We start from the raw sequence: 26,195 nt of genomic DNA, 5'->3' as shown, positions 1-26,195 counted from the left end.
ACAGAGACCATCTAAAGGGGTGGAAAGAATTCCTTGGAGCAGATCTACAAGGCAGAGGGAAGAGCACACCTTGCCTGCAATCCATCATCTCTGCCTGCTGCTGAGCAGGGAGAGAGGAGATGATAGATAAGTTGCAGAGCCAGGTGGCTCCTCTTTTTAAGACTCATCAAAATATTTTGTTTGTTGCTGATTTTTAACATGAATGCCTTAGCTTAGTGTGTTCTTTGGCCATTTAGAATCCACACCTGTTCTTCCCACAGGTGACCATCTACCTGGGAAAGAGAGACTATGTAGACCATGTTGACCAAGTAGAACCTGTGGGTAAGTTGAGTTTGGAGCAAGATTTTAAGGCTGGTTTTCCTTTAAGTCATCAGACAACAACTAGTTTTGTATTTTTAAAAGTCAGCTTTGCTAATAATCTAATCAAAGAACTGAAAATTAAAACATCAGTGAGGTGCCACTGGCTGATTGGAAACAAATTTAAAGAGTGTGGAGGAGACAAAGGTCTCATTTCTAGACTATACAAAAAACACTCAAAACTCAACAGAAAAAAACGCAGAATCCAATTAGAAAATGGACAAAAGACATGAAGAGGCATTTCATCAAAGAAGATATCTGGATGGCAAATAAGCACGTAAAATGCAAATGTTCATCATCATTAGCCATTAGAGAAATGCAGATTAAAACCATGATGAAATATCGTTATACACCTGTCAGAATGGCTAAAATAAAAAATAGTGGCAATCCCCAATGCTGGTGAGGATGCAGACAAACTGGATCACTCATCCATTGCTGGTGGGAATGTAAAATGGAACAGCCACTCTAGAAAATGGTTTGGCAGTTTCTTAGAAAACTAAACATACACTTACCATATGACCCAGCAATTGCGTTCCTGGGCATTTATCCCAGAGAAATGTACGCTTACATCCACATAAAAATCTGTACACGATTGTTCATAGCAGCTTTATTTGTAATAGCCCTGAACTGGAAAGAACCACAATGTCCCCCACTAGGTGAGTAAGGTTAAAGAAGCTGTGTATGCCCCATCCATACCATGGAATACTACTCAGCAATGAAAAAGAGTGAACTGTGGATACACACAACAGCTTTGGATCTCAAGGGTGTTATGCTGAATGGAAAAAGCCAATCTCAAAAGGCCTTATACTGTATCATTCCATTTATATAACATTCTCAAGATGACAAAATTATAGAAATGGAAAACTGATTAGTAGTTGCCAGGGGCTGAGGATGGCGGAGGGATGCCACTATAAAGGGATAGCCCGAGAGAGATCTTTATGGTGAGGGAACAGTTCTGTGTGCAGATTGCAGTGGTGGTGACACAAATCTCCGCATGTGACAAAATGACTTAGAACCATGCACACATTGTTTCCATGTCAACTTCCTGGTTCTCATATTGCACTATAATTATATTATAAGATGTCACCATTGGAAGAAACTGGATGAAGGACACACGGGGACCTCTCTGTACTATCTTTGCAGCTTCCTGTGAATCTATAATTTTTTCAACTCCAATAGTTATTTAAAAAAAAAAAGAGTGTAAAAAACACATTTTTAGGCACTGAGGATGAGACTGTCACTCAACAAAACCTTTTCTGGAAGGTCATTTAGCACTATGTTATCAAAAGCCAAATCCACTCTACCATGGATAGGCATAAAGATTCGTCTGTAAGGATGTTCATCGCAATGTTAATTATAATGGGGAAAATTGGAAACAACCTAAACACCCTAATAAGAGGGGATTAATTAAATAATTTATGGTACATCCATTCAATGGAGCAATGTGTAGCCATTAAAATGATTAGTACATATTATATATGTGTGCGTATGTGTGTATATGAATAGATGTTTGCAATACATAGCTGAGTGAAGAAAGCAGTTAACTGAACAGTATGTATAGTAGGATCTCATTTTTTTAGTAAAACCATTCATATAAGTATATATACATCTGAAAAAAAATTCTGTCCCAGTATCTTGACAATGGGTGTCTCTGGGAAGTGGAAATTTGGGGTGACTTTGTTTTCTCTTTGCTTAACTCCCCTCTCTAACTTTCCTATAATGAACGTAGATTACATGTGCAATTAAAGATATATGCATTTAAAGAGGGCCTCCGGTCCCTCTCATCTCCTCCACCCTCATTGTTCTCTCTCTTTGGTGTAGATGGTGTCGTGTTTGTGGATCCCGAGCTGGTGAAGGGGAAGAAAGGTGAGGCGGGGCGTCTTGCCCTCCGTGGAACGGTCTATGGGAAGGAGGCATTTGTGAGGACGGGGCATGGGAAGTAGCTGGCCCTCTCCTCCACATCCATTCTCTGCCAGACCCTTTTGCCCACACTCCCTGGTATAATCCTCGTGTCATGGATCCTTTTCACATCAGAGCTCACTGTCTCCATTTTTCAGATGAAGGCAAAGACTCAGGGAAGCCACCTGTCCAGGGTGGCAAGATAACTGAACAGTAGACAGAGCCGGGAGCCCCGGTCTGTGGGCTCCATCAACTGTGTGCTGGCCCCTGTGTCACGTAGTTCTGTGCCGAGGAAAACTCAAGAGGGCTCCTTGGTGGGTTTATCTGAAAAGGGGGAAATTGAGCCTGCTGGAAGGCAGAATTTATTTTTATGTTTATTGCAGTGGTTCTGAACCACGGCATCACAGCCCCCTTGAAGATCTCCGGCAGTTGGGATGTGTGTGGCAAGTAATTTGGTACTAATAACAGTTTGGAAACTAAATTAGAGCAGATTCGAGTTAACCTTATGATGATGTCACTGACTCAGTTCCGTTCTAAATATTTCTTTTTGAGTGGTTGCTACTAGCAACCAAGAGGAGTTGTCCCTAACACTGGATGTGCACGGGAGTATGTCAGATGTGGGGCTGTCAGCATCGAGGCTGAAAATCGCCCCCGTCTGTTGTCACCGACTTCCTCCTGGGTGCCCCGCTCCTCTCAAGCCCCAGGAGGAGGCTGGTTGGAGCCCTGAAAGCCCACGGGCTCACCAGAGGAGGGCACCTGCTCTTAGGGACAGCCCTGCCTGGAGAGGGAGGCGTAAAACCAGGTCACCTCTGGGCACTTTCCTCTTGCAAACATCGGATGAGGGATAGGCAAGTGATCAGCGGCTCTTCTAAGCTTAGCAGGGAGGGGCGGTTATCCTTGGGGCAGACAAAATCCTCAACCAACTCCCAAGGACGTGGGGGGACCTCTTCTGATACGCTTTACGTTCAAGAATAATGTGCTGCGTGTGGTTTTATTTACCACGTTAAAGACAGTTGCAAACAGTCCATCCTCAAAACGTGTAGTTTCATATAATTCTTCTGGTCCACTGGGGGCACAATTTACACCTGTTTAATCAAACTGAATTCTCAGAGGAGTTGATTCAGAGAATGCTTCATAAGTGTCCGAGCAATGTGAGAAGAAGAATTCCTTCTCAGATTTGATTTCATCCGTCCACTTGGTCCATTAGGACCTTCTAGCTCCTCTCGCAGGCCCACGTCCAGTTCTGAAACAAATCTGTTCTGCTCCTGGCACTGTTTTTCTCAGCTTCCTACCTTCACTCTCAACTCCATTCAGGCATCCTGAGCTCAGAATCCAAGCGACTTCACACTGTGGAAAAATCTCCCGAGGTCGCTGAGCTGGTGGGTTAAGAGGAGGGAGGGGCAGGGGCGGCCCGGTGGTGTAGTGGTTAAGTTTGTGCACTCCACTTCGGCAGCCCGGGGTTCACAGGTTAGAATCCTGGGCACGGACCTACACGCTACCCATCAAGCCATGCTCTGGCAGCGTCCCACATACAAAATAGAGGAAGATGGGCACAGGTGTTAGCTCAGGGCCAATCTTCCTCAGCAAAAAAAAAAAAAAAAAAAAAAGAGGGAGGGGTAGGATGGACCAAACAGTAGAGGCAGGTGGCAAAACAACATGGTTCAAGGAAGGTAACTCCCAGTCCTCTGACATGCTCCCCTGGAGCAATTAACACTAGCCCTGGGGAAGGTGCTGGTTCTCCAAAAGTGTGTGGGCCCGTTGGGCATATGGTTCTCAAATCCCACCCCCCGGAGATGCTAAAGGTTGGCCGCCATGACCGACAGTGTCCGTGGTCGTCCCGTGCTCACTTAGTCCGAGACAGGGAGTATCATGCTGATGGGGCAAGCCCACCCTTCTCTGTCTGCCTTCCAGTGTATGTGTCTCTGACCTGCGCCTTCCGCTACGGCCAGGAAGACATCGATGTGATGGGCCTGACCTTCCGGAGGGACCTGTACTTCTCTCGGCTCCAGGTGTTCCCTCCTGTGGGGGCCGCGGGTGCCCACACGAAACTGCAGGAGAGCCTGATCAAGAAGCTAGGGGGCAACACGTACCCCTTCCTGCTCACGGTGGGTGACCCCCCTCCCCATCACCCCCCGCCCCAGCTCCTTTGCCCACAGCACCTTGTAATGTGACCAGGAGCCAAGGAGAGAGGACACGGTAATGACTTCACATTTGTGGGCCTTCAGATTGCACCCTCGGAGGAAATTCTAGATTGCACAGGCTGTGGTTGTCTTTTTTTAAGTCCTTGAAAATAGCCACTCAGCCTTTGAAGGCACCGTTTCAACCTACGGTTTAAATATTTCCCTTCATCCGACCACCTAATTACATGTGTCTGGGTTATTTTTTTGCTTGCTCATCTATAAAAAGAAAGTTCTCAGAAGTGCCCCTCGGTTGGCCCCGAGGAGTTCTAAACCAGAAAGAGTTCCCTAGGGCAGGAGATCTTAGTGAAATAAGATACCTTGTCTATAGCTCCGTGGGTCACAGTGGAGAAGTCGCTTCCTCTCTCTCAAGGGCCGCGTCTCCCCTGGTGAAATCTGGCTGCCCACGTGCCAGCATCATGCCTCTGAGCCTTGGGCATGAACTTCGTGTGGGGAAAGCTCCTGCCACCTCTGATCTAGTGTGTTTATGTGTCTTAAGATGATAGACTCCTCCAAAGTTATATGGTTCAGCCTTAAAAAGGAAGGAAATTCTGACACATGCTACAACATGGATGAACCATGAAAACATGTTAAGGAAAAGAAGCCAGACACAAAAGGACAGATACTGTGTGATTCCACTTATGTGAGGGACCTAGAGTAGTCAGAGTCATAGAGACAGAAAGTACAGTAGAGGTTACCAGGGGCTGGGGGAAGGGGGGATTAGGGGATATTGTTTAATGGAGCTGCAGTTTGAGATGAGGAAAATGTTCTGGAGATGGATGGTTGGGATTATTGCAGAACAATGTGAATGTACTTAATGCCACTGAACTGTACACTTAAAATAGTAAGTTTTTGGGCCGGCCCGGTGGTGTAGTGGCTAGGTTCGCATGCTCCGCTTTGGCAGCCCGAGGTTTGCAGGTTCAGATCCTGGGCGTGGACCAACGCACCGCTCATCAAGCCATGCTGTGGCGGCGTCCCATATACAAAATAGAGGAGGATGGGCACGGATGTTAGCTCAGGGCTAATCTTCCTCAGCAAAAAGAGGAGGATTGGCATTGGGTGTTAGCTCAGGGCTGATCTTCCTCACCGGGAAAAAAAAAAAGTTTTATGTTTTGGATATTTTACCATAATTTTTTTTTTTAAATCACTTTAAAAAAAGTTTTATGGACCTAAGTGCTCCCATGCACTGGTACTGGGAGTTTGAAGTGACATAACATTTGGAGACAACATGTCAACATCATATCAACTTGAGAATGTGATTTTGACTTGACAAGTCACTTTCTAGCAGGGTAGCCTATGGAATTAATTGGATAAAACTGTACTAAGGTGGATGAAGGAGAATTTTTATTGCAGCATTGTTTATAAGATTAAAAAAAAAAGACTATTTAATGAAGGGCCAGCCAACAGCGGGGACTGGCTAAATTAAATGTGGTGTTACAGAAACCCTCAAAATGACGGTGCAGAACTCCATTTTGTGGTGTGGAAACATGGTCATAATGCATTCTGAGTAGGGTTAGGATTGGTGCCGTGAGCAAAGCAGACGACAGGACATGTGCATCATTTGGTCCCATTTCTGTAACACACTTACGTACACATACGTATTTGTGTGTGTGTGTGCACATAAGACACCGTTGGATGGCTGTGTTAATGTTACTCCCGGTCTTGGGAATACAGGTGAACGTTTTTCTTTTTGCTTGCTCCTCATCTTCATTTTCCAATTTTTTTTTTTTTTTGGTGAGGAAGATCAGCCCTGAGCTAACATCCATGCCAATCCTCCTCTTTTTTTGCTGAGGAAGACTGGCTCTGAGCTAACATCTATGGCCAATCCTCCTCCTTTTTCTCCCCGAATCCCCAGGAGATAGTTGTATGTCGTAGTTGCACACCCTTCTAGTTGCTGTATGTGAGACGCGGCCTCAGCATGGCCGGACAAGCAGTGCATTGGTGCACGCCCGGGATCCGACCCGGGCCGCCAGTAGCGGAGCACACACACTTAACCGCTAAGCCACAGGGCCAGCCCCTTCATTTTCCGATTTTTGTGCAATGAACATATATTTCCCGTGGAATAACCCCTTCTGAAAGAGATGCTTTTTTGTTTCTTTCCAGTTTCCTGACTACTTACCCTGCTCAGTGATGTTGCAGCCAGCTCCACAAGATATTGGGAAGGTTAGTTCCAGAAGAAGCGCCGTGGATTTATTCATTCTTTCAAAAGACTTTTCAAAATAGCCTTTTATCATGGAACATTTCAAACATACACAAAAGTAGGGAAACAGTGTAACGAACCTTCCACTTGTCTTCAGCAAGTATTAACCAGGAGCAGCCCTGTGAACAAAATACTGGGGTCCCTCCCCTTGTGGGTCTTACAGGTTAGTGGAGAGCAGCAGGCACAAAACAAATAGCGAATAAGTACAGGGCACGTCGCAGGACGGGAGGCGCCGTGGAGAACAAAAGGCTTGTGAGAGGCAAACAGAGAGTCTGACGGGGTGCGTGTTCTGGATGTTTAAAGAGGGCCTCTCTAGGAGGGTGAAGGAGAAGCCATTCCATCCTCAGGCAGAGCCTTCCAGGCAGTGGGAACACCACGCGTGCTGTGTTCCGCGGCAGCAAGGAGGCTGCGTGCTGGAGCGGGAGGAGCAGGGGTGAGGTGGTGGAGGCAGGTCACAGAGGTGTGAGGAGGTGCGGCAGGGTAGTGAAGGGCCTTGTAGACCGATGGGGGACTTGGACTTTTTCTGAGTGAGATGGAACCGCTGGTGGGCTCTGAACTGTAGGTTCTGACTCAGGTTTCCAAAGGATCCCTGTGGCCACTGTGCTGAGAGTGGGGTTGGTTGAGTTGGCCAAGCATGAGCTCCGAACGCAGAGAAAGGAAAAGGGTCTGAGTGTGCGTAAAAGAGGAGTGACCGTGGTGGACCAGACGCTGTGAGCAAGGAAGGAGGGCAGTGAGGACAGGAGGAGAGAGAGAAAGGCGCTAGGACCCAGGCCCTAAGTGCCGTCGGTGTCTGGGATTCATGAAGGAGGAAACTAAAAAGATGCAAAGTGCGGCCAGAGAGTGGCAGGTCTACGGGGGTGCAGTGACAGACAGTGACACGTCCAGGGCAGGGATTTTCAGTGCAGCGGTCCTGCCTCCTTAGTGGTTTGTGAAGTCAGTGTAGTGGACCAGAAATGGTTTTTCCATGGGAAAAACGGAGTGGCACGAAGCAGAATAGGATGGGAAATCTCAGACAGAGTCACACCCAGCAAAGCCGAGGGTTATTTCGTGAGAGTACTTTCACACGTGTCTGTTTACTGGGCCTCGTTATAAACTACTTCTTCCCGTGGACGGTGGCCTGAAACATTTTAAAACCACTGGTCCAGGAAAACAGGCGTATGGGCTGCCACGATGGAGGAGGATGAGGTCACTAAATCAGAGTAGGGGCCACTGCGCTGGCCAAAAGAAGTGCCCCCCTTTCCTCTGTCCTAAGAGAGGAGGTACCAGCGCAGCAGGTGGCTTGGGAAAGGGGGTATGAGCTGAGCCTGGGGAGGCCAGGATCAGAGCCTCTGCACGCCTGGGAGCCTCAGGGCCTCACAGCTGGGGAGACCTTTGAGCTGGGGCCTGGAGAGTACATAGGAGTTCGACAGCTATTCAAAGAGAGAGAGACGTGTCAGGCGTTTCAGGAAGAAGGAATAGCTTGTGCTCAGGGTAGATGGGTGACAGGGCATGGTTATGCAGGGAGCGGCACAAAGTGGGAGTGGAAGCGAGGGAGGGGAGCCGAGCAGAGAGGTCACGTGGCCAAGCAATGCCGGGCTTCTTAATGATGTGTATCTATCTCAGCCTGGATTTTAGAATTGCCACGATTCCACGGTTGCAGAACCAGTGAAACTGTGGCTTATACGCCACCGTCGACGCAACTGACTTCACGCGCTTTTGCCTGTTCCTCTTTTTCCCGCAGGCCATTGGTGAAGGGCCCATGCCGGCCTCTGTGCCCTGCCCCGCGCGTGCTAACGTGCAGGGAAGAGCGAGGTTAGGGAGGAATTCCCACACCGGGGCTGAGGGCTGAAGGTGCAGGCAGATGCATTTTTAATTTAGTTAATTTAAAAATCAGGAGCCTTTACTCCAAATTCCATTTCCAGCTTCTTTTCAAAAGTTGGAGGAGCTGCCAGCACTGGGTCCCCATTCCCGCCTGGCTACGCTTGGCTGCAGCTGAACAGCAGCTGCCTGCTGGGGTCAGGGTGTTGGCAGACCCCCCTGCTGGCCCTGTGAGCACCTATGTCTGGCCCCCTGCTGTGGGCCGTGGGATGTCATTAATGTACACGCAGGGTCACATCTGAGAAGGACAACTAGATGGGGGGGTGCTGGACGCCATGCGAGGTGGTGGGGGGCGAGGACCAGCCAGGATGCGTGAGTCTCCCTCTGCAGAGACGTCCAGTGGGCTGAGTCCCCTTCCTCTGGGGGCTTTGGGCCCAAGACACTCTCCTTGTGCTAATGTCATTATGTCATTACTAGTACACTTCAAAATCTCATCTTAATGGTGCGACCCTAAAAGGATGTGGGTAAGACACAAGAGGAGGTGCCACATAACATCCCCCGAGTGAGGTGTGACGCCGTCCGAGCCCCCACAGAGGAAGGTGCTGACCGCAGGCCTGTCTGCTCTCTTGCCCCCTGCAGAGCTGTGGGGTCGACTTCGAGGTCAAAGCATTTGCCACAGACATCACAGATGGCGAAGAAGACAAAACTCCCAAGAAGTAAGAGTGTATTGTGGGAATAGGTGAGGGGTTCCGGGGGACGAGGGGTGGGGGATAAGAAGTCACCCCTCACTCTTCCCACAGGGCCCACGGCCCGAGTCACGGAGCCTTCCCAGGTTGGGGCAGAAAGGATGAACCGGCTACACATGGGTGGGGGTCAATGGCTGATCGATTGGGGAAAAAAAACAAAAGAAAATAACAACAGAGGAGTTAGCAACCTCAAGGGCTCATGTAAGCCCCCAAAAGCTCCCAGATTCCTTCTTTCTTTAGTTTTCTTCTTCCTTCATAATTCCTTTATTGTGGTAAAATATACATAACATGAAGTTTACCATTTTAACCACCTTCAGTTGTACAGTTCAGTGGCGTGAAGTATATTCACCATGTTGTATAACCATAGTTACCCCACTATCCACCATCTCTACCCCAACCTATACCCAAAACGCATTCATCACCCCAAAACAAACTCTCCACCATTAGGCCGTAACTCCCGTTCCTCCCGTCCTCCCTGCCCCTGGCGTCCAGTGTTCTTCTTGTGCCTGAACAAGGTTTCCAATTGTGCCCTCAACACTCTCTCCTTATCCTCAACACACACACCCAACGAGGCTCACAATAATAAATAGCAATATTAGTGCATCACATTTGTGGGGAGCTTTGAAGCCTGTCACGTAGGCACATGACACGTTCCCACATCAGCTTCACCCCAGAGGAGGCCAAGCCAGGGTCCTAACCGAGGGTGGGAGTGACCCTCGGGAGAGCTGACCGGCCCCACGCCACCCAGCCAGTGAAATGGCTGAGAAAGGACCAGAAACCAGCTTCTCAGTTCCCTCCCCCAGAACAGCGTCTGATCCCTCTTCTGGTTCATCCAGTGTCCATTGGGAGCATTCCTGAACAATCCCAACATGAGAATGGGGAGGGGACCTGGAAGGCCATCCTGAAGAGGCCCGGGTGATGATCTCAGGACTGTCAGTGACTTCTCGTCCGCAGGAGCTCCGTGAGTTTGCTGATCCGTAAAGTACAGCACGCGCCGCCCAAGATGGGTCCCCAGCCCCGAGCTGAGGCCGCCTGGCAGTTCTTCATGTCCGACAAGCCCCTGCACCTCGCAGTCTCCCTCAGCAAAGAGGTAACTCACCGGCCGTCGCTGGGCCCCATGTGGGAGCAGGCCTGGGGACAGGCCCCGGGGCCCTCCCTGCTCTGGGTGTGTTGCAAGCAGTCTTGTTTCTCGGGATAGTTCAAGCACCAACGTATGGGAATGATCGGCTTTTTTTCGTAATTTGGAGCTAGTAAAGGTGACCCTTAGAATAGGGTCAAACTGGCTTGCATTCCACTCTGTCAGTCCCAACCGACTTGGGGAGAGAGCAGGGGTGGTTTTCACATACCCCCACCCTGGGCTTGCCCCCTGTCTGCCCCCTTGGGCCTCATTTACTAGTGTGGCACCAGTGGATTGTTTACTTCCCTGGAAAATTCAAGTTTCACAGTCACCATGAGGGGGTGGCCATGTCACCTATAATATCATCTATTAGGTGTGCCAGGGCACAGAAAGGTGAAGAACCCCTGGCCGAGGCTGTTTCTGGCCCCTCTGGTCACCAAGAGTCGTGCACACATGTTGGCAAGAACCTAACATATACTCTGTGCACATGTGTGTGTGTATAAGGGCACACCCACCTGGGCCTAGATCACACAAGAATCCCTGCTGAGGAGAGCTCTACCACTAGGCTTCCCCACTGATTTCCTTTCATTTCACTCATCCTGTCCAAATAACCTCATGATTCCACTCAAGACCCCACGGCTAACTCGGCCGTGACTCTCAGGACTCGGACATTCGGGCAGGAGCACCCTTGCTCCACTCCACATTGGTCACCATTACCCTCCTCAGCATCCCACAGATGGGGCAAAATGTGTTCAGACACTTCTCTAAGGGAAATCTGTTGCTATCACTTTATCTTCCTTGAAAGTATGGGAATTCAGCCACTTTTATTCTAGTTAAAGGACTGAGACGAATTTAGAAAGCCGTGAGGTTAAAGATAGCACCACACCATGTTCCCCTTTTCTGATTTATCTGCCAACTTTTTCAGATCTATTTCCATGGGGAACCCATTCCTGTGACTGTGACTGTGACCAACAACACAGAGAAGACAGTGAAGAAGATTAAAGCGTTGGGTAGGGCCTTGGCTAAAAACTGGAGGGCAGAGTCTTCTAGAATTTCTCCATCTGGTTGTATTTCCTGAGGGTCTCTCCTCTGGTGGGATAAGGCCCTCCTGGGTTGTTGGAACTGCCTGTTTGTCTCTGTTGTCATGGACGGCAGGACCCTAGAAGGAGGAAGGCCCTCAGCGTCCCCTCATGCAACCTCGTGCCAAGCTTAGGGCATCTTTTGTCTTGGGACAATACCCCTGATAGGTGATCTTCCCCTCTTTCCATGTCATGCCTTCCTGGAGGGGCCCCCATGCCAGGTCTCAGGGGAGGCCATGAGAGGAGTTTCCTTTCTTGGATCAATGATAATTTTTGATGACAGATGCAGTACAGTGTAGTGGGATAGGCACTGGTCTGAGGACACTGGCTATATTTGTGGGCTTATGCTGTGAGTCCCCCCTGAATCCCAGCTGCCATCCACGGCAGTGGTTTCTGGTCCACCTTCCAGGTCTGTGAGGCTCTAAGGACTGGCCACACATGGAAGTGCTTTATAAATGGTAACACGCTGCTGTTGATTCCTTGTGATGTTATGGCCAAGCCTCGCAGAATCCTGCAGGAGAGGCACCTCCTGCCTACTGTTCCTATACGCTTCCTCAGCTTGAATGGCATCAAAGTGCAGGGGGTGGCCTTATATGATCATCTTATACAGGCTACGTAAAAAAGACACAGTAGGTGCCGGCCCCGTGGCTCAGCGGTTAAGTGGGTGAGCTCCTCTGCTGGTGGCCCGGGTTCAGATCCCGGGCGCGCATCGATGCACCGCTTCTCTGGCCACGCTGTGGCCGCGTCCCACATACAGCAACTAGAAGGAGGTGCAGCTATGACATACAACTATCTACTGGGGCTTTGGGGAGAAAAATAAATAAATAAAATTATTAAAAAAAAAAAAAAAAGACACAGTAGAATGACCTGGAAGGGTGATCTCTAAGTTCACTTCTAACTCAAACGCTCAATAACCAAGACAAAGTTAGACTTACAGCGTGTTAGGGTGACCAACCATACTGGGTTGACCAGGACTGAGGGTGTGGGACTTTCTGTGCTAAAATGGGGCCAGTCCCAGGCAAATCAGAGCTGTTGGTTGCCTTAAGTATCATCCACCACTTTCCTCTTTCCCTGTGTGTCCATCATAGATAAGCTTCAGGAATTTTGAAGCATGCATACTAAAGAATTCTAGATTTTTCTTAATGCTGATATGAATGCTTAATTTATGGCTTTATTTTATGTTGGGTTAGTTCATATGCCTTTAAGTCTTTGTAGGACCTGGCATTATTTATTTAGCATGTTATATGTAGTGTCCAGTACAATGTTCCACAAAGTAGCAGGATTGAGAAAATATCATTTGATACTTTGATTTTAAATTATTTCTCAAAGTTTGGTGCATCCTAACATCAAAGCCACTAATTTTTAAAGAAGCTGTTGACTTTTCTGAAGCAAGATGTTAATAACTTTCTATAGGCCGAGCACAGTGCTGAGAGCTTCACACAACTTGTTTCTTTTAATCCTCAAATTTGATTTTAATGGAAATTAAAAATCATCTTTTTAATCATCACAACAAACATATGATAGATGCAGTTATCACTCCCATTTTGCTGATGGGGAAATTGAGGCTTAGAAGAGTTAAGTAACTCACCCCACAGCTGGTGGCTAAGCTGGAATTGAGCCCAGGTAGTCTGGCTACAGGGCCCACCTTCCTATCCACCACGCTACACCCCCAAATCAATGCTACGCCACCTCCAGATGGTGTCTAGCCTGGACAACCAGAAGGAGATGCTCATTTAATAAGATAGAGAATGTTGGAAGGGGGTGGGTTTGGAGAAAGAGAGTAAATGGTGAGTTCGGGGATGCTGGAAGATCCTGTGCCTTGGAAGGATGCCAAGGGATATAACATGGGCTCTGCAGAGAGAAGGGGTCTCCCAGGAGGTGCAGTTTTAGGACAGTGGCTCATGGGTGGGAGTTGACACAGAGCAGGTTACTGAGGGACGGAAGTGGCCTCAGAAATCTCAGCCTTTAAGCTTTGAGCTGAGAAAGCCGAGCCTGAGAAGCACACTTAAATGGTCATTAGGGAGGAAGGACCAGCCGCGGGCCTGGAAGGCACCATGCACGTGTGCAGAGGACCCCACTGAATCACCCACTCGTGTCGTCCCTTTGCAGTGGAACAAGTGGCCAACGTAGTTCTCTACTCGAGTGATTATTACGTCAAGCCGGTGGCCATGGAGGAAACACAGTGAGTAGCTGGTTGGGTTTCTATTTCCTGGGTGGTCCAAGCTTCTTTGTCAAGTTCCCCTTTTGTTCTTCCTGAAGAGGGAAGTGGAACGCTCAGCCAGCTCACAGCTTTTCACTTCCTTCCCCTTCTCTCGCTTCAAGGGCTCCAAACAAAGTTAGCATCTCAATTCTGTCCTCACTCACAAGAGTTCTGAGAGATCCGTCCAGCTAAGGAAGGATGGAGAGGAGAGACAGAAAGATGGAAATGTCACAGTGGGAGCCGCTGGACCTTTCTCTTTACCCTTGGAGGCAGTTGGTAGGAACTTGATACTATTTCTGCCCCCCGGGCAGATAAGTAAATGATCTGTCAGCCCAGGTGAGGGGTCTCTGTCTTTTGATCTCCTCATTTTGAAAGTCTTGTACCAATGACAGCGGGATCAGTGTGATGTCTCCATTCTCAGTCCGTTGTCATGAATGACTTTTCTCTCTTTATCAGAATCAAAACCACATGAGAATCCTGTGCCAGCATCTTCATGGGGGATGAGAGACCCGCCCAGTTTTGCTGTGCTGGACAGTCAGATAGAGTCATCTAACACGCAGGCTTCTCGGGGTTATGCCTTCCCCCTGAGATGATCACTTGGGAGTCTTTTCCTCTCCCTCACTGGCGTGTGCTAAGCACTGTTGTATGCAAAAATATTACCACCATTAGAGGAAGGCAAACTGGTTCAGCAAGATAACATTACATAATATTTAAAAGGCAACTTCGAGATAAACTGTTACTCAAAGCCAATCCAGACCAAAGTTTAAATATAGGTCCAGAGGGGACGGAGGCAGGAAAGAACCATAACTCATGACTGCCTCCTTGGCGCCAGGCCTGGGGTCATTCTACCTTTTTCTTTTTTTGGTGAGGAATATTAGCCCTGAGCTAACATCTGTTGCCAATCCTCCTTTTTTTTTTTGCTGAGGAAGATTGGCCCTGGGCTAACATCCGTGCCCATCTTCCTCTACTTTATATGTGGGATGCCTGCCACAGCACAGCTTGATAAATGGTGCATAGGTCCCCACCCCGGGATCCGAACCTGTGAACCCCAGGCCACTGAAGTGGAGCATGCGAACTTAACCGCTACGCCACTGGGCCAGCCCCACGTTCTACCTTTTAGGGTGCATCCTTGCACATCATCGTGTCCCGGGAGTCTTCCTGGCTCGCCTTTTGGCATATGGTCAACAATGGTACAGGAAAATGGTGCCTGGCTGAGTTTTCCCCTAATACACCCCATTATCTCGTCCTCGTTTCAGCTCTTCAGTGCATCTTGGACCAAATGATTCCCAGGAGACTGGGAACCATTCTCAGGTCCCCCCAAGGGTGGGGGGCAGGGAGACCGAAAGCTAGGCTGGATCATGCTAACAGGTCTCAGACTAGAAGCCACTCAGAGGGCTGCAGAGCATGAGCCATTGTCCCAGAACCCCGAGGCTCCCTGGGCTCCTGTGGGCAGGCCTCCTCAGAACCAGGTCAGACCTGTCTACCTAGTTGCTGTCCACCAGCCAATCCCAGATCCTGAAGGTGCTGGCCTTCGGCCCCAGGGCTTTGGCACAGGCCTTCAGCAAGCTCTGCTGCAGGAAAGTCCATCATCCGAAGGTCTGCTGCCAGACCTGGAGAAACCAACATTGCTGTGTCTGCAGCTCCAGGCCAGACCCACAGACCCACCCTTTGGCATGGGTTCCCTGAGTCTGTCAGATGCTCTGAAACCCACTGCCTGACTGATGCTGAAGATCTGCGAGAGAAGGAGCGTGTGCTGCTTTGAACCCAAACTAGCGCAGTCTGTACGGTTCACAAACAGAGGACCCCATCTCGCCCTTCTAGACAACCCACCACCCTGGGCACACACTGATCCCCCTTATAGTGACAGTTTTTGGTGACAAGTGACTTGCAGCCTGGGCTTGTTGCTGGTACTGGCCAGCCCACTGCGTGGTTTCACAAAGTCTCAGGAGGAGACTGAGTGTGGTCCCTGACCCTTGGGCCAGTTGGCCTTATTTAACCCCACAGAACATTCTAGAAATTCAGTGGTTAGAGCAGGACTTAAGGAAATGTCCTAAGGTTGCTGCCAGCCTATGTTGAGATGTCGCTAATACTGTTCTGCTTCTCGTAAGGCAAACGCACAGGCCCCTGAACTATCTTTCCCATAAGATGCAGGGAACTTGGATCCTGGAAAATGCTTGCTGGCAGATAGTGTCTCAGGATCGAGGGTGGCTTTATGGACATAAGAGCAATCAGACAAATATCCTCTCTGTTTTTCTTCCTGCAGAGAAAAAGTGCCACCAAACAGCACTCTGACCACGACACTGACGCTGGTGCCCTTGCTGGCTAACAACCGCGAGAGGAGGGGCATCGCCCTGGACGGGAAAATCAAGCACGAGGACACGAATCTTGCTTCCAGCACCATGTGAGTCCTCGTGGCTCAGGAGATGAGCCCCCGGACTCAGGGCGGGGCCGGCACTGGTCTGCTCCCCTCCTTGTCTCACCTCCCGGGCTCCCCGGCCTGCACTTGCAGCATGACAGCTGGCATCTGCAGTGCAGAATACAGACCAGTGGCCCAAGCAGGGACCCCACTCCCACCCCTGGTGTGACGTGGTGGTTACGGCAGTGGGCTCAGCAGATAGCCTTGCACCAAACCAAGCTCCACTGCGTACCGGCTCGGCCACCCTGGGCAAATCCCTTGAGCTGTCTGAGAACCTTAGTTTTCCTGTCTGTAAAGTGGAGGTGCCACCAACAGACAGTTCCTTTCTATAGAGAGGCTATAAGGATTATGTGAGACAATCTATGTGAAAGGTGGTGCCTGGCACACAGTACATGCTCCAGAAATGTTAGCTCTGACCTTTTAAAAATATCGTCAGCTAGTGTCGTGCCCTAAGCACATGAACTGAGGCCTGCAGTGGCTACACGGGTGATGAGAATGTCATGTATTCATTTCCATCAGGAAAGGGAAAGACAGGACGTCCTGACAGCGACAGATGTCAGCTAAATTTAATTGAAACTAAGCACTGATCTGCTGATCCCGACCCAGAGAACCACTGGCCAAATGTAGCCAGCAGATCTAGCAAAAACTGGAGTGAAGCTTCAAAGTCGAATACCCACTGCTGCTCTTGGCTGTCCTTTGAGGCTTCCATTCCTGGGAACGTGTCTGTTGGGGAGCTCTGAGTGTTGGGGCTAGGAGCTGTGACCCGGGCTTGAGGCCCACTCACTGCCACCCCATGTGATGCGCCGGGGCCCCCTCCATGGCCCGGGTGGACCACCTCTAAGGTGATGCCATCGGAAAGAGGCTCTCATGTTTGACCTCCATGACCCTGTGGCTCAGCAGACATGTTCTCTGAGACAAACAGTGGGGTCAGCGAACATTTGGCAGAAAGCAGAATGGTGGGAGTCAAAGGATTTTCTGAGGATAATTTGCCAAGTTGGTGTGTTTGATTCTAAAGCACATTTGTGAAGCTCTGGGAGCAAGAATGACAGAGAGACTGATGTTCTAGGTCAACTTAGTCAAGGGCGTAGCAATCGTGACACCAGCAATGGCACACTGCGTTTGGAAAAATGCTTTGTGGTTTATGGACTATCTTACCAACATGTGAGTCTCTCCAAGCTTTTGTGAGGAAGGTGAATTTATACTCGCTTTGTGGATGAGGAAATTGACGTTCAGCCAGAAAGAGAGGCTCAGCCAAGGTTAACTGGTCAGTTAATGGCAGAGCAAGGTCCGCTCCTAACCCTGAGTCCTTTGTTCACTGCCAACTTCAGGGCTGCCTTCCAGGGCCCTAGAAGCTGACAAGCCCAGCAGAACCTGGATTAACCAATCTCCGTCTGTGTGTGTGTGTGTGTGTGTGTGTGTGTGTGTGAGAGAGAGAGAGAGAGAGAGAGAGAGAGAGAGAGAGACTCTCCCATTCCAGGAAGATGGCAGGGGAGAAAGCTTGTAGGGTATTCTCAGGCACGAGATGAAGCACAGTCTTTCCCCGAGTTGTGTGGCTCCACTCAGTATAAGGTAGAGAGTCAGTCCTGCAAAGGGGTGGCCTCTGAGGCTTACATCCCCTCTTTTCCCTTTGGTGGCACCTCTCTCCACCAAGTGCTTGGCCACATTCCATGATTCCAGATAAAGGCACTTTGCCCTCTTCAAGGAGCTCCGGCGACAGATGAGCCAGTGGAGTTATTTGGGGGCCATTGTGGTCCTGGAAGCAATGTTCAAGTGCCTCCCACGAGAAGGCTCCCCCAGCTGGGGGGAGCCAGGCCCCAGGCCCAGAACCTACCTTGCACCCTCTCAGCACCCTTCTGAGACCTCTCAACACAGCCCTGCCTTCCATCTCAAGCCTTCAGGCTTGTCAGCCATGTCGTCTATTCTCATTCACATTGTTTTACCCAGAATTTCATAATATTTTGTATACCTTAATTCCTGTAATTGGATATTCTGAAGTATTTATGTCCCCACATTGGATCACATGATAAAATAATCTGTGTTAAAATGCCCTTGGGGGGCCGGCCCCATGGCTTAGCGGTTAAGTGCGTGTGCTCCGCTGCTGGCGGCCGGGGTTCGGATCCCGGGCGTGCACCGATGCATCGCTTGTCTGGCCATGCTGTGGCGGTGTCCCACATAAAGTGGAGGAAGATGGGCACAGATGTTAGCTCAAGGCCAATCTTCCTCAGCAAAAAGAGGAGGATTGGCATGGATGTTAGCTCAGGGCTGATCTTCCTCACAAAAAATTTTTTAAAAAAATAAAAAAGAAAAACAAAGAAAAAAAGAAAATAAATAAATAAATCAATAAAATGTCCTTGGGGCCGGCTCGGTGGCACAGTGGTTAAGTTCGCCCATTCCGCTTCAGCAGCCTGGGCTCACTGGTTCGGATCCCAGGTGCGGACCTACTCACTGCTCATCAAGCCATGCTGAGGCGGTGTCCCACATAGAAGAGCTACAACTCTACAACTATGATACACCACTATGTACTGGGGCTTTCGGGAGAAAAAAGAAAAAGAGCAAGATTGGCAACAGATGTTAGCACAGGGCCAATCTCTCTCACCAAAAAAAAAAAAAAAGCCCAGCATGGTGCCTGTTAGATAGAACTCAACACATGCTAATGGAATCTGGAAAGAAGTTTCTGTTGAGAGAAGTTAGACTGTAGTCTCTTTGCGGCACATTTGAGGACCTCACGCGCTGCGTTCATTCACTTCAACACGATGCTGGGTGCTGGGGATGCAGAGCCAGGGCGCCAAGGAGGGAGACCCGCGCTGCCTGGCAGGTGTCCAGGAGGCTTCACACAGGAGGATCAACTTCAACTTGAGCTCTTGGAGGGCAGAGGAGGAGGAGGGGGCCATTCCAGGGCAGGTTTGTGTTTGCAAGGTTGGCACACAGGGGATGCTAGGGCACAGCAGGGTGTCAGGCAGCAAAAGCAGGCAGGGGCCAGCTCAAGATTGCCTCCCGGGCCATGCTAAGGTTTGACCGTGGAAGATCTCTCTGGCTGCAGAGCGGCAGAGAGCTCAGAGAAGGAGCCCGGCATGTGGGAGGTAATTTACTGGGATCATCCAGGCAGGAAAAGCCAGTGGAGGACTCAGTGGTCAGCCAGAGATGCAGATGGGGCAGAGGCAGGAGCCGAGGAGGACAGTTTCTGGCTGATAAGCAGGTGGATGAGCGTCAACAGGGGCAGAGTGGGGAGAACTGGAAGCACACTGCCCTCTGAACTTCCAGAGGGGAAAACGCCAAGCTACAATGCAGGAAAGGAATCCCCCCTGCCCTGAGTATGGAAAGTTTTAGGACTTTGATGGCTTGGTTGAGTTCACCAATTCCCCGAGAACTGATGATGGCATGGAGATGAGGGGTTGGTTCATCCAGTCTTGGCTTTCCGCTGCTCCCTTGTAATCTTCTGCTTTTCCTTTCTGTTTGGGCAGCGTGAAGGAGGGCATAGACCGGACCGTCCTGGGGATCCTGGTGTCCTACCAGATCAAGGTGAAGCTCATGGTGTCAGGGTGAGTGTCTGAGTTCCAATGCTCTGTCTTGGCCTTAGGCAGTCTGAATTGTTCCTTTCCTGTATGATTGGGAGACAGAAAGCAAGAAAGGTCCACAAATTCTACAGATTACCAAGGAGAGTTTTAGGGAGGCTCTATTTGTCTAGTTTCACAATTCTATCGGGTATAACATCACATGGAAAAAGGTAGAAAAGTAGACTATGAAATACGTGCACTACTAGTACAACTTGGCAAAAATGGGTGTGCATATGCTCACATGGTGGAAGCTGATATGCAAAAAAGAAAAATCAGTTTAGCGTTATATCGAACTTCAGAAAATGACAGATATCAAATGAATTCTTGGTACCTCTTCATTCATGTGCCTCTTAGGAGGCATCCATCCATAATGGGAGACCTTTCCTTCCCTTCCCAACGTGTAATCACAGGATCTGGGAGTCTACTTTCATTCGAGAGCACAGATATCTCAGAGTTCCGAGGAAATGGTTTTCCATTTTTTTATGAAATGACTTTCTTCCATCTTTAAAATCTCATCAAAAGGGAAAAACTTGAATTCTCACTTTCTTTTTCAAATTCCATTGCCAAAGGCTCTGGCCTTTTACCTTGATGAGCCTTGGGCAGTTCAGCTGTCACAGGCAAGTCCATGCGTATACTCCATAATTCTAAGTAGATAAAGAGTTCCCCAGTTTTGGTTGGGGCAACAAAGTAGAACATGGGTTGATTTTGCACATTTTGTTAACACAGTGTTTGTATTTGTCGTGTTTTTCAAAGTGCATAGTGTTTTCTTTCATTTTCTCTGAGAGAATCTAAAACAGTAGAGTTTCTTTCAGTGGTCAAGCTAAGTGAATAACAGGTATTTCACAATGACCTTTGTGGCCATGAGAAAAATTCTGGTCTGTGGTTTATTCTTGAACATTAGGGCCTGAACTTAAGTGATTCCTCTTTTTAACTAATCCACTTGAGAAAGAGATGAAATCACAAGTAGAAAGGAATAGCTGAGTTAAATATTAAGGGATGCAAAGATCTTGAACGTTGTGACTGAGGGTCATGACTGGACCTCATTTCCCACCTCAGAATGATGGGAAATGAGGTCATGTCACCACTGTGGACGGTCACCACAGCGCTGTTTGCTTTTGTGTTTTCTAGCTTTCTGGGAGAGCTCACCTCCAGGTAAGCCTCGTCACCTTCCTTCTCTGCTTGATTCCCAGGAGATCAAGAGAATGAACCTGGGGTTCAAAACAGTCGCCGTGAAACCTGGTTCCCCAGCAGTTTTGCTCATAGGTGTTATGAAACGATGGCCACTGCCTTTCGGATGCATCACGCAAACCTTAGCTGATCGGTGTGAGGCTAGGATGTTTTTTTGAGACCACAGCTGGGCCTACACCTGGGCAAAGACACACACAGTCAGAAAACAGGCACATTCCAGGCAACCACCTTTGTGTGTGTGTGTGTATGTGGTAGAATATACATAACATGAAGTTTACCATTTTAACCATTTCCAAGCATACAATTCAGTGGCATCAAGTACATTTACAATGTTGTGTAACCATCACCACTCTCTGCTCCTGTACATTTTTACCACCCCAAAAAGAAACCCTGTACCTATTAAGTGGTCTCTCCCATTCTCCCCTCTCCCTAGTCCCTGAAACCCCTATCTGCTTTCTGTCTCTATCATTTGCCTATTGTGGATATTTAGTATAAATGGAATCAGATGATATTTGTCCTTTTGTGACCCCCTTCTTTCACTCAGCATAAAGTTTTCAAGGTTCGTCCATGTTGTAGCATGTGTGAGAACTTCATTCCTTTTTATGGCTGAGTAATATTCCATTGTATGGATACACCACATTTTGTTTATCCATTCACCAGTTAGTGGACATTTAGGTTGTTTCCACCTTTTGGCTGTTGTGAATAGTGACAGCTCCTTTTTAAATCCTTTTAAAACCAGGGGACACCTTTCCTCTTAGACACTGTCTGCACCGGGGTCTGATGGGAGTGGCCTTGTAAACACAGTTGGTTTGACCAAAGCCATAACCCTGGGGCAGGAGGCAGGGGTTGCTGGGTGAAGTGAGGAACAACCCTTGTGTTTTCATCCCTCACCTTTCCAATCTTCCTTTGTCCAGATTTCCCTTCTGCTTTCCTTCCTGACTCCTTTCCTTCCTTCTTTTTGTATAAATTCCAAGCTGCCCCAAAGCCCTTTAGCTTCTGGAATTTGGCAGACTCTGTTCATCTCTGTTCTGCTCTCTAGCAAGAGACTGTGTGCCTGGCCCCCAAGACACCAGCCTTACAGAGATTTAACGTATAAAAAATAGTGGACATTTTTGCAAAGGATATTTTTCAAAACTATCCTTTCTCCAGGATTTCACCTCTCCTCTGCCCATAATACTACGTCCCTAAAACTAATAATCAGGAGGAAGGGGAGCCTAAAAATCCTAGCAGCCCTGGCCAGGCCTAAGTGAAGTTTCTGGACCACATTCCAGGGAATACACTTAAAATTCCTACTTGACCACTTCCTGATCTCTGGTTTGTTTTGTTTTGAATCTCACTGAATCCTCTTTCAGCTTGGGCCCAGGGATCTTTTGGGAATCTCTGCAGCCACCGCTCATTGCTGGGTGATTTATAATTGGTGTGTGTTCTCACCGATCTGCATTCTTCATTTTTCTAGTGAAGTGGCCACCGAGGTGCCGTTCCGCCTCATGCACCCCCAGCCCGAGGACCCAGGTCAGTCACGTGTTGTCTTGGCTTTCTCTAGTATCTAGCACTTGCAGATTCATTGTTTACTCATTGCTCGTCTTTCTTGACCACATCTCTGAGCATGAGCATGGCCAGGTGTACGAGATGCTTTGTCATCTTCAAAGTGGCTGGTCCGGCCCAGGAAGGAGTGCCCATCCACTCAGTCATGAGCCAGGTGGCTGGTCCACCTTCAGATAATGTGTGGAGGACATAGCATCCCTGCTCTTGGACACAAACGATCTCATTCGGCTTTACCAAGAATGATTTAAAAGCAGAAGCTCCGCCGTGAACAGACTTGGATTTCGATTTAAGGAAAATTTAGGTGAAAAGTAAATTTGAGATCCTGGAGCTTTTGCATTTCATTTGGAAACATTAACAGGCATTTAGAGGATGATAAGTCTTTTTGACAGTGGCGATTGTGACGAGAATACAGAAAATGCTAGAAAAGAGGGTCAGGCTGGGTTCCTGACACCTTGGCTCCTTTGAATTGTAAATCCACTGGCTCCTGCACGGATGTTAAAAGCAAATGAAGCAATGGTTCTGCGACTCTGTGTTTGAGCTAAAACCACTGGACTGTGCATGTACGTAGGTGAATTGTATGGGATGTAAATTAGATCTCAATATAGCTCTTTTAAAAGAGATAAATAGAGCAGCAAAAATAATGTAGGTGCAATCTCAGAAATTCAGAGGAAAAGCTTTCCACTGTGTGTTAAAGGAGGCTTAGTCGGCAGGAAAGAAAGATGGACTTGTCTCAACGAGAACTTGCCATAGTTATAGTAATAAGAATGTTTTAAGTAAAAGTGGTATAAACAAGCAAGGTGTATTTTTCTTATACTTTATAAACAGCTTTTCTATATTGATAATGAAATGGCATTTAAACATATTAGAATGTGCCCCCATATTCATTTTGGGTTTGTCTCAAAAACATTTTGTCTCAAAGTATCTTTTCCAAATATTTTGGATTCAAATACACAACGTACTTTGCCAAAACCTTCCCTTGGGGAAAAAATACAGTCTGGCCATATTCATTTTTATTCATTTATGCTTATATCATTAAAATACTATTTTTTAACTATGTGAGATCGAGATGCATTCTGGTCCCTTTCAAGGACATTTTAAAAGGATGTTTTAAAACCGTGACCTGAGGAGATGGCATAGTTGATGTCAGATTGTTTTCTGGAGCTGTGAACAAACTTTGTGACTTAACTTGGGGGAAGTGGAGTCGTTCTTTTTCTGAGTATGACATTTTCAGGTACCAGTTGTCGTGGCCCTTACATTGAACACATCACAACGTCAAGACTAAACAGTGATCTTTGGTACTGTGAGATTTCAAGGAGAAAGAACAGGTCGCCCCATAGCCTCGAAATTCTGATGTCCAGAGATTTATGAGTCACCAGTTTCATTCACAGATTCATGCTTACATCTTACCTGCCTAGTTCCCGGCACCCCGAGTCTAGAGACGTAGACTCTAAGCAGAGAAAGTGTAGACTCTAAGCAGAGAAAGCATAAGTTGTAGTTAAGAAGCCCTACCAGGGCCAGGGGCCAAGTAATTTGTGCATAACAAGTGCTGTAGAAATGCTACCAAGTTTTTATCATCCATCCCCTGTCAAGAGCATCCACACGGAATGCAGGGTGTTGAATTGATTCTTTTCAAGGCTGCTGGTCCCATTTAGTATAATTTTATGCTCAGCACTGTTGGGGTCCAGGAGGGCTCTGGCCCAGGGGATGCACCTCCCAGTGCTGGCTTCCAGGTAGGTGAGAGAGACAAGGGGAGTGAAAAGAGAAGTGTGACATCAGAGGGGAAGAGGCTGACCAGGGAAAGGGTCCCAGAGGTGAGGTCGTGCCACTTGATAAAGGAGGCTATGGTTAAAAATAGGGAGAGGGGCCGGACCCGTGGTATAGCGGTTAAGTGCACACACTCTGCTTCAGCGGCCTGGGGTTCTCAGGTTCGGATCCTGGGAGCACACCGACGCACCACTTGTCAGGCCATGCTGTGGCGGTGTCCCACATAAAGTGGAGGAAGATGGGCACAGATGTTAGCCCAGGGCCAGTCTTCCTCAGCAAACAGAGGAGGATTGGCATGGATGTTAGCTCAGGGCTGATCTTCCTCACAAAAAAAAAAAAAAATGCAGGGAGAGAGGCTCTCGGAGTGGGAAAAGGCAAAGAAGCAAGAATTACATGCAATTATCATGAAATGCATGTATCTAGGCCTGTTATCCCTCCAACTCTAAAGTCACCTAAACAAGGAAGAAATTTTCCAGGTACAGCTATTGCACAGAATTTATGCTAACAGATCTCTCTCTCCTTTATTCCATGCTTACAGCTACAGCAAAGGAAAGGTGAGCCACTGCTCTGAGTTTCCCTGTGTTCTGGGACTTCCACCTCCACACAAACCCCTTTTTGGGTCTTTTTTACACAGCCCATGCTCTCAACACTGCTCAGTCCTGGTTTTCCTTTTTCTCCCTAGTACTAAGGTATGCGCGCGCACACACACACACACACACACACATGCACATGCGGTTATACTGAATATGTGTGTCTGCTCTGTGGGTTCCTTCATTTTCTCTTATTTTTGGTTGTTAAAGAGATTATACATGAAAAGCTAGGAGGAGAATGGCGTGGTCCCATGTTTCCTCATGTAGGAAAATTTTGATCAGTTCCTTTGCTGCAAAAAGGAAGATCAAGGATCTTATTTCACTGGAGATTTCATTGGGAGCTTTACCGAGTGTGCCGTGATCACAATGCTCTTTGTTTTATTTTAGTTTTCAAGATGAAAATTTGGTTTTTGAGGAGTTTGCTCGCCAAAATCTGAAAGACGCAGGAGAAATGGAGGAAAGGAAGAAACACCATGAGGCGGCTGTGGATGAGTGAAGAGGTCGGCCGGCGGGGAAACGAGGTAGTTAGCAGCATGAGCCACGCTCCACAGATAGCACTTTAGTTACGCTAAATACCAAAGTGTGAGTCTTCTTCACAGAAATAAAGTTTGTCTGTTCTGCCCTGGTTGTGAGTCAGGCTGACTTGTTGGGGAGGCTGAGTGATGTCATCAACACAGAAGCTGCAGCCTTTATGGTCCCTGAACCTCGGGGCCAGGGGAGGACGGCATCTAGGAAGGAGGCTAGGCTTCCACAGGCGGCTCAGCACTGGCCCATCCCGAAATCAATGTGCCCTCCCGGTAGGGCCTGCTGTGCCCAGGGCTTTGTCCACGGGTCCCAGGGTAAGCTGTTTTCCTGGAAACATATTAGGAAAGGGCAGTGTTTCTCATGACCTGACCAATCCTAGCTCCAGGGCCCCCAAAGAGCCCCCTGAGATAAACAGGGCAGAGGACAAATGTGGGCAAAAACACTCTTTACCGCTGATTCAACTTTTGGGTCCAAGTCCCTGTTTGAGCTCTGAGGTTACCAGCAATGAAATCAGATTTGGCTAGTTTAAGGGGAAAAAAGGAATTCATCAGAAGGACTGTGGAGTGTCTCAGAGAACTGAATTAAGGGTAGAATCTGAGCCTTGAAGCCTGGGGTGAGCAGAAATCAGAGAAGCTCCAGGGGTCCCCACCCAAGAGCTCCGCGTCTGGCCCTTTGGGGCAGCCATTCGCCCGAAGTGGTGGGTCAACACCAAATGCTCCCAGTCTTGGCGTCTCTGGTTCCCGTGTGCGGTTCCTGGGAAGGAGAATCTGGTCCAGCTTTGGTCAGGTGGATCAATGCCCTGTGGCCAGCAATGGCAGAGCCCAGTCCTAGGAATGGGTTGTCCTAGAAGAGGGGGTTCATTGTGAGCAGACGGGCTTCTTGTTTAGAGTGTCTTCAGTGAGACTGGGTGTAGAAGGGTTGAGGGAGAGGATGCTCTGTGTCAGGGAGGAAAGTGGAGCTGCACGGGAGGAGCAATAACGGACTCCATGGAGTCCCCTTCCTGGCCCGTGGTACCCACCAGTCTGGGGGCCTGCTACTGAG

General features: G+C 48.4%; 1 protein-coding gene across 1 annotated transcript in view; it reads left to right on the top strand.

Moving 5' to 3' along the window:
• Positions 1-25,245, top strand: part of SAG (S-antigen visual arrestin) — a 28,892-nt gene extending 3,647 nt beyond the window's left edge. The window contains exons 2-15 of the mRNA XM_087424525.1: positions 261-321; positions 2,179-2,223; positions 4,168-4,361; positions 6,537-6,596; positions 9,070-9,146; positions 10,131-10,266; positions 11,219-11,303; positions 13,482-13,554; positions 15,836-15,973; positions 19,450-19,527; positions 20,671-20,694; positions 22,187-22,242; positions 24,584-24,593; positions 25,017-25,245. Coding sequence (XP_087280651.1) covers positions 261-321; positions 2,179-2,223; positions 4,168-4,361; positions 6,537-6,596; positions 9,070-9,146; positions 10,131-10,266; positions 11,219-11,303; positions 13,482-13,554; positions 15,836-15,973; positions 19,450-19,527; positions 20,671-20,694; positions 22,187-22,242; positions 24,584-24,593; positions 25,017-25,125 — 1,146 coding nt within the window. The 3' untranslated portion in view covers positions 25,126-25,245. The remainder of the gene's footprint in view (positions 1-260; positions 322-2,178; positions 2,224-4,167; positions 4,362-6,536; positions 6,597-9,069; positions 9,147-10,130; positions 10,267-11,218; positions 11,304-13,481; positions 13,555-15,835; positions 15,974-19,449; positions 19,528-20,670; positions 20,695-22,186; positions 22,243-24,583; positions 24,594-25,016) is intronic.
• The last annotated feature ends 950 nt before the right edge of the window (positions 25,246-26,195 follow it).

Source organism: Ceratotherium simum, chromosome 37 (assembly GCF_057802395.1).
Source record: "Ceratotherium simum simum isolate JZ-2026a chromosome 37, ASM5780239v1, whole genome shotgun sequence".
Lineage (NCBI taxonomy): Eukaryota > Metazoa > Chordata > Mammalia > Perissodactyla > Rhinocerotidae > Ceratotherium > Ceratotherium simum.
The sequence above is the reverse complement of the archived record's forward strand: the minus strand, read 5'-3'. Positions and strand labels throughout refer to the sequence as shown.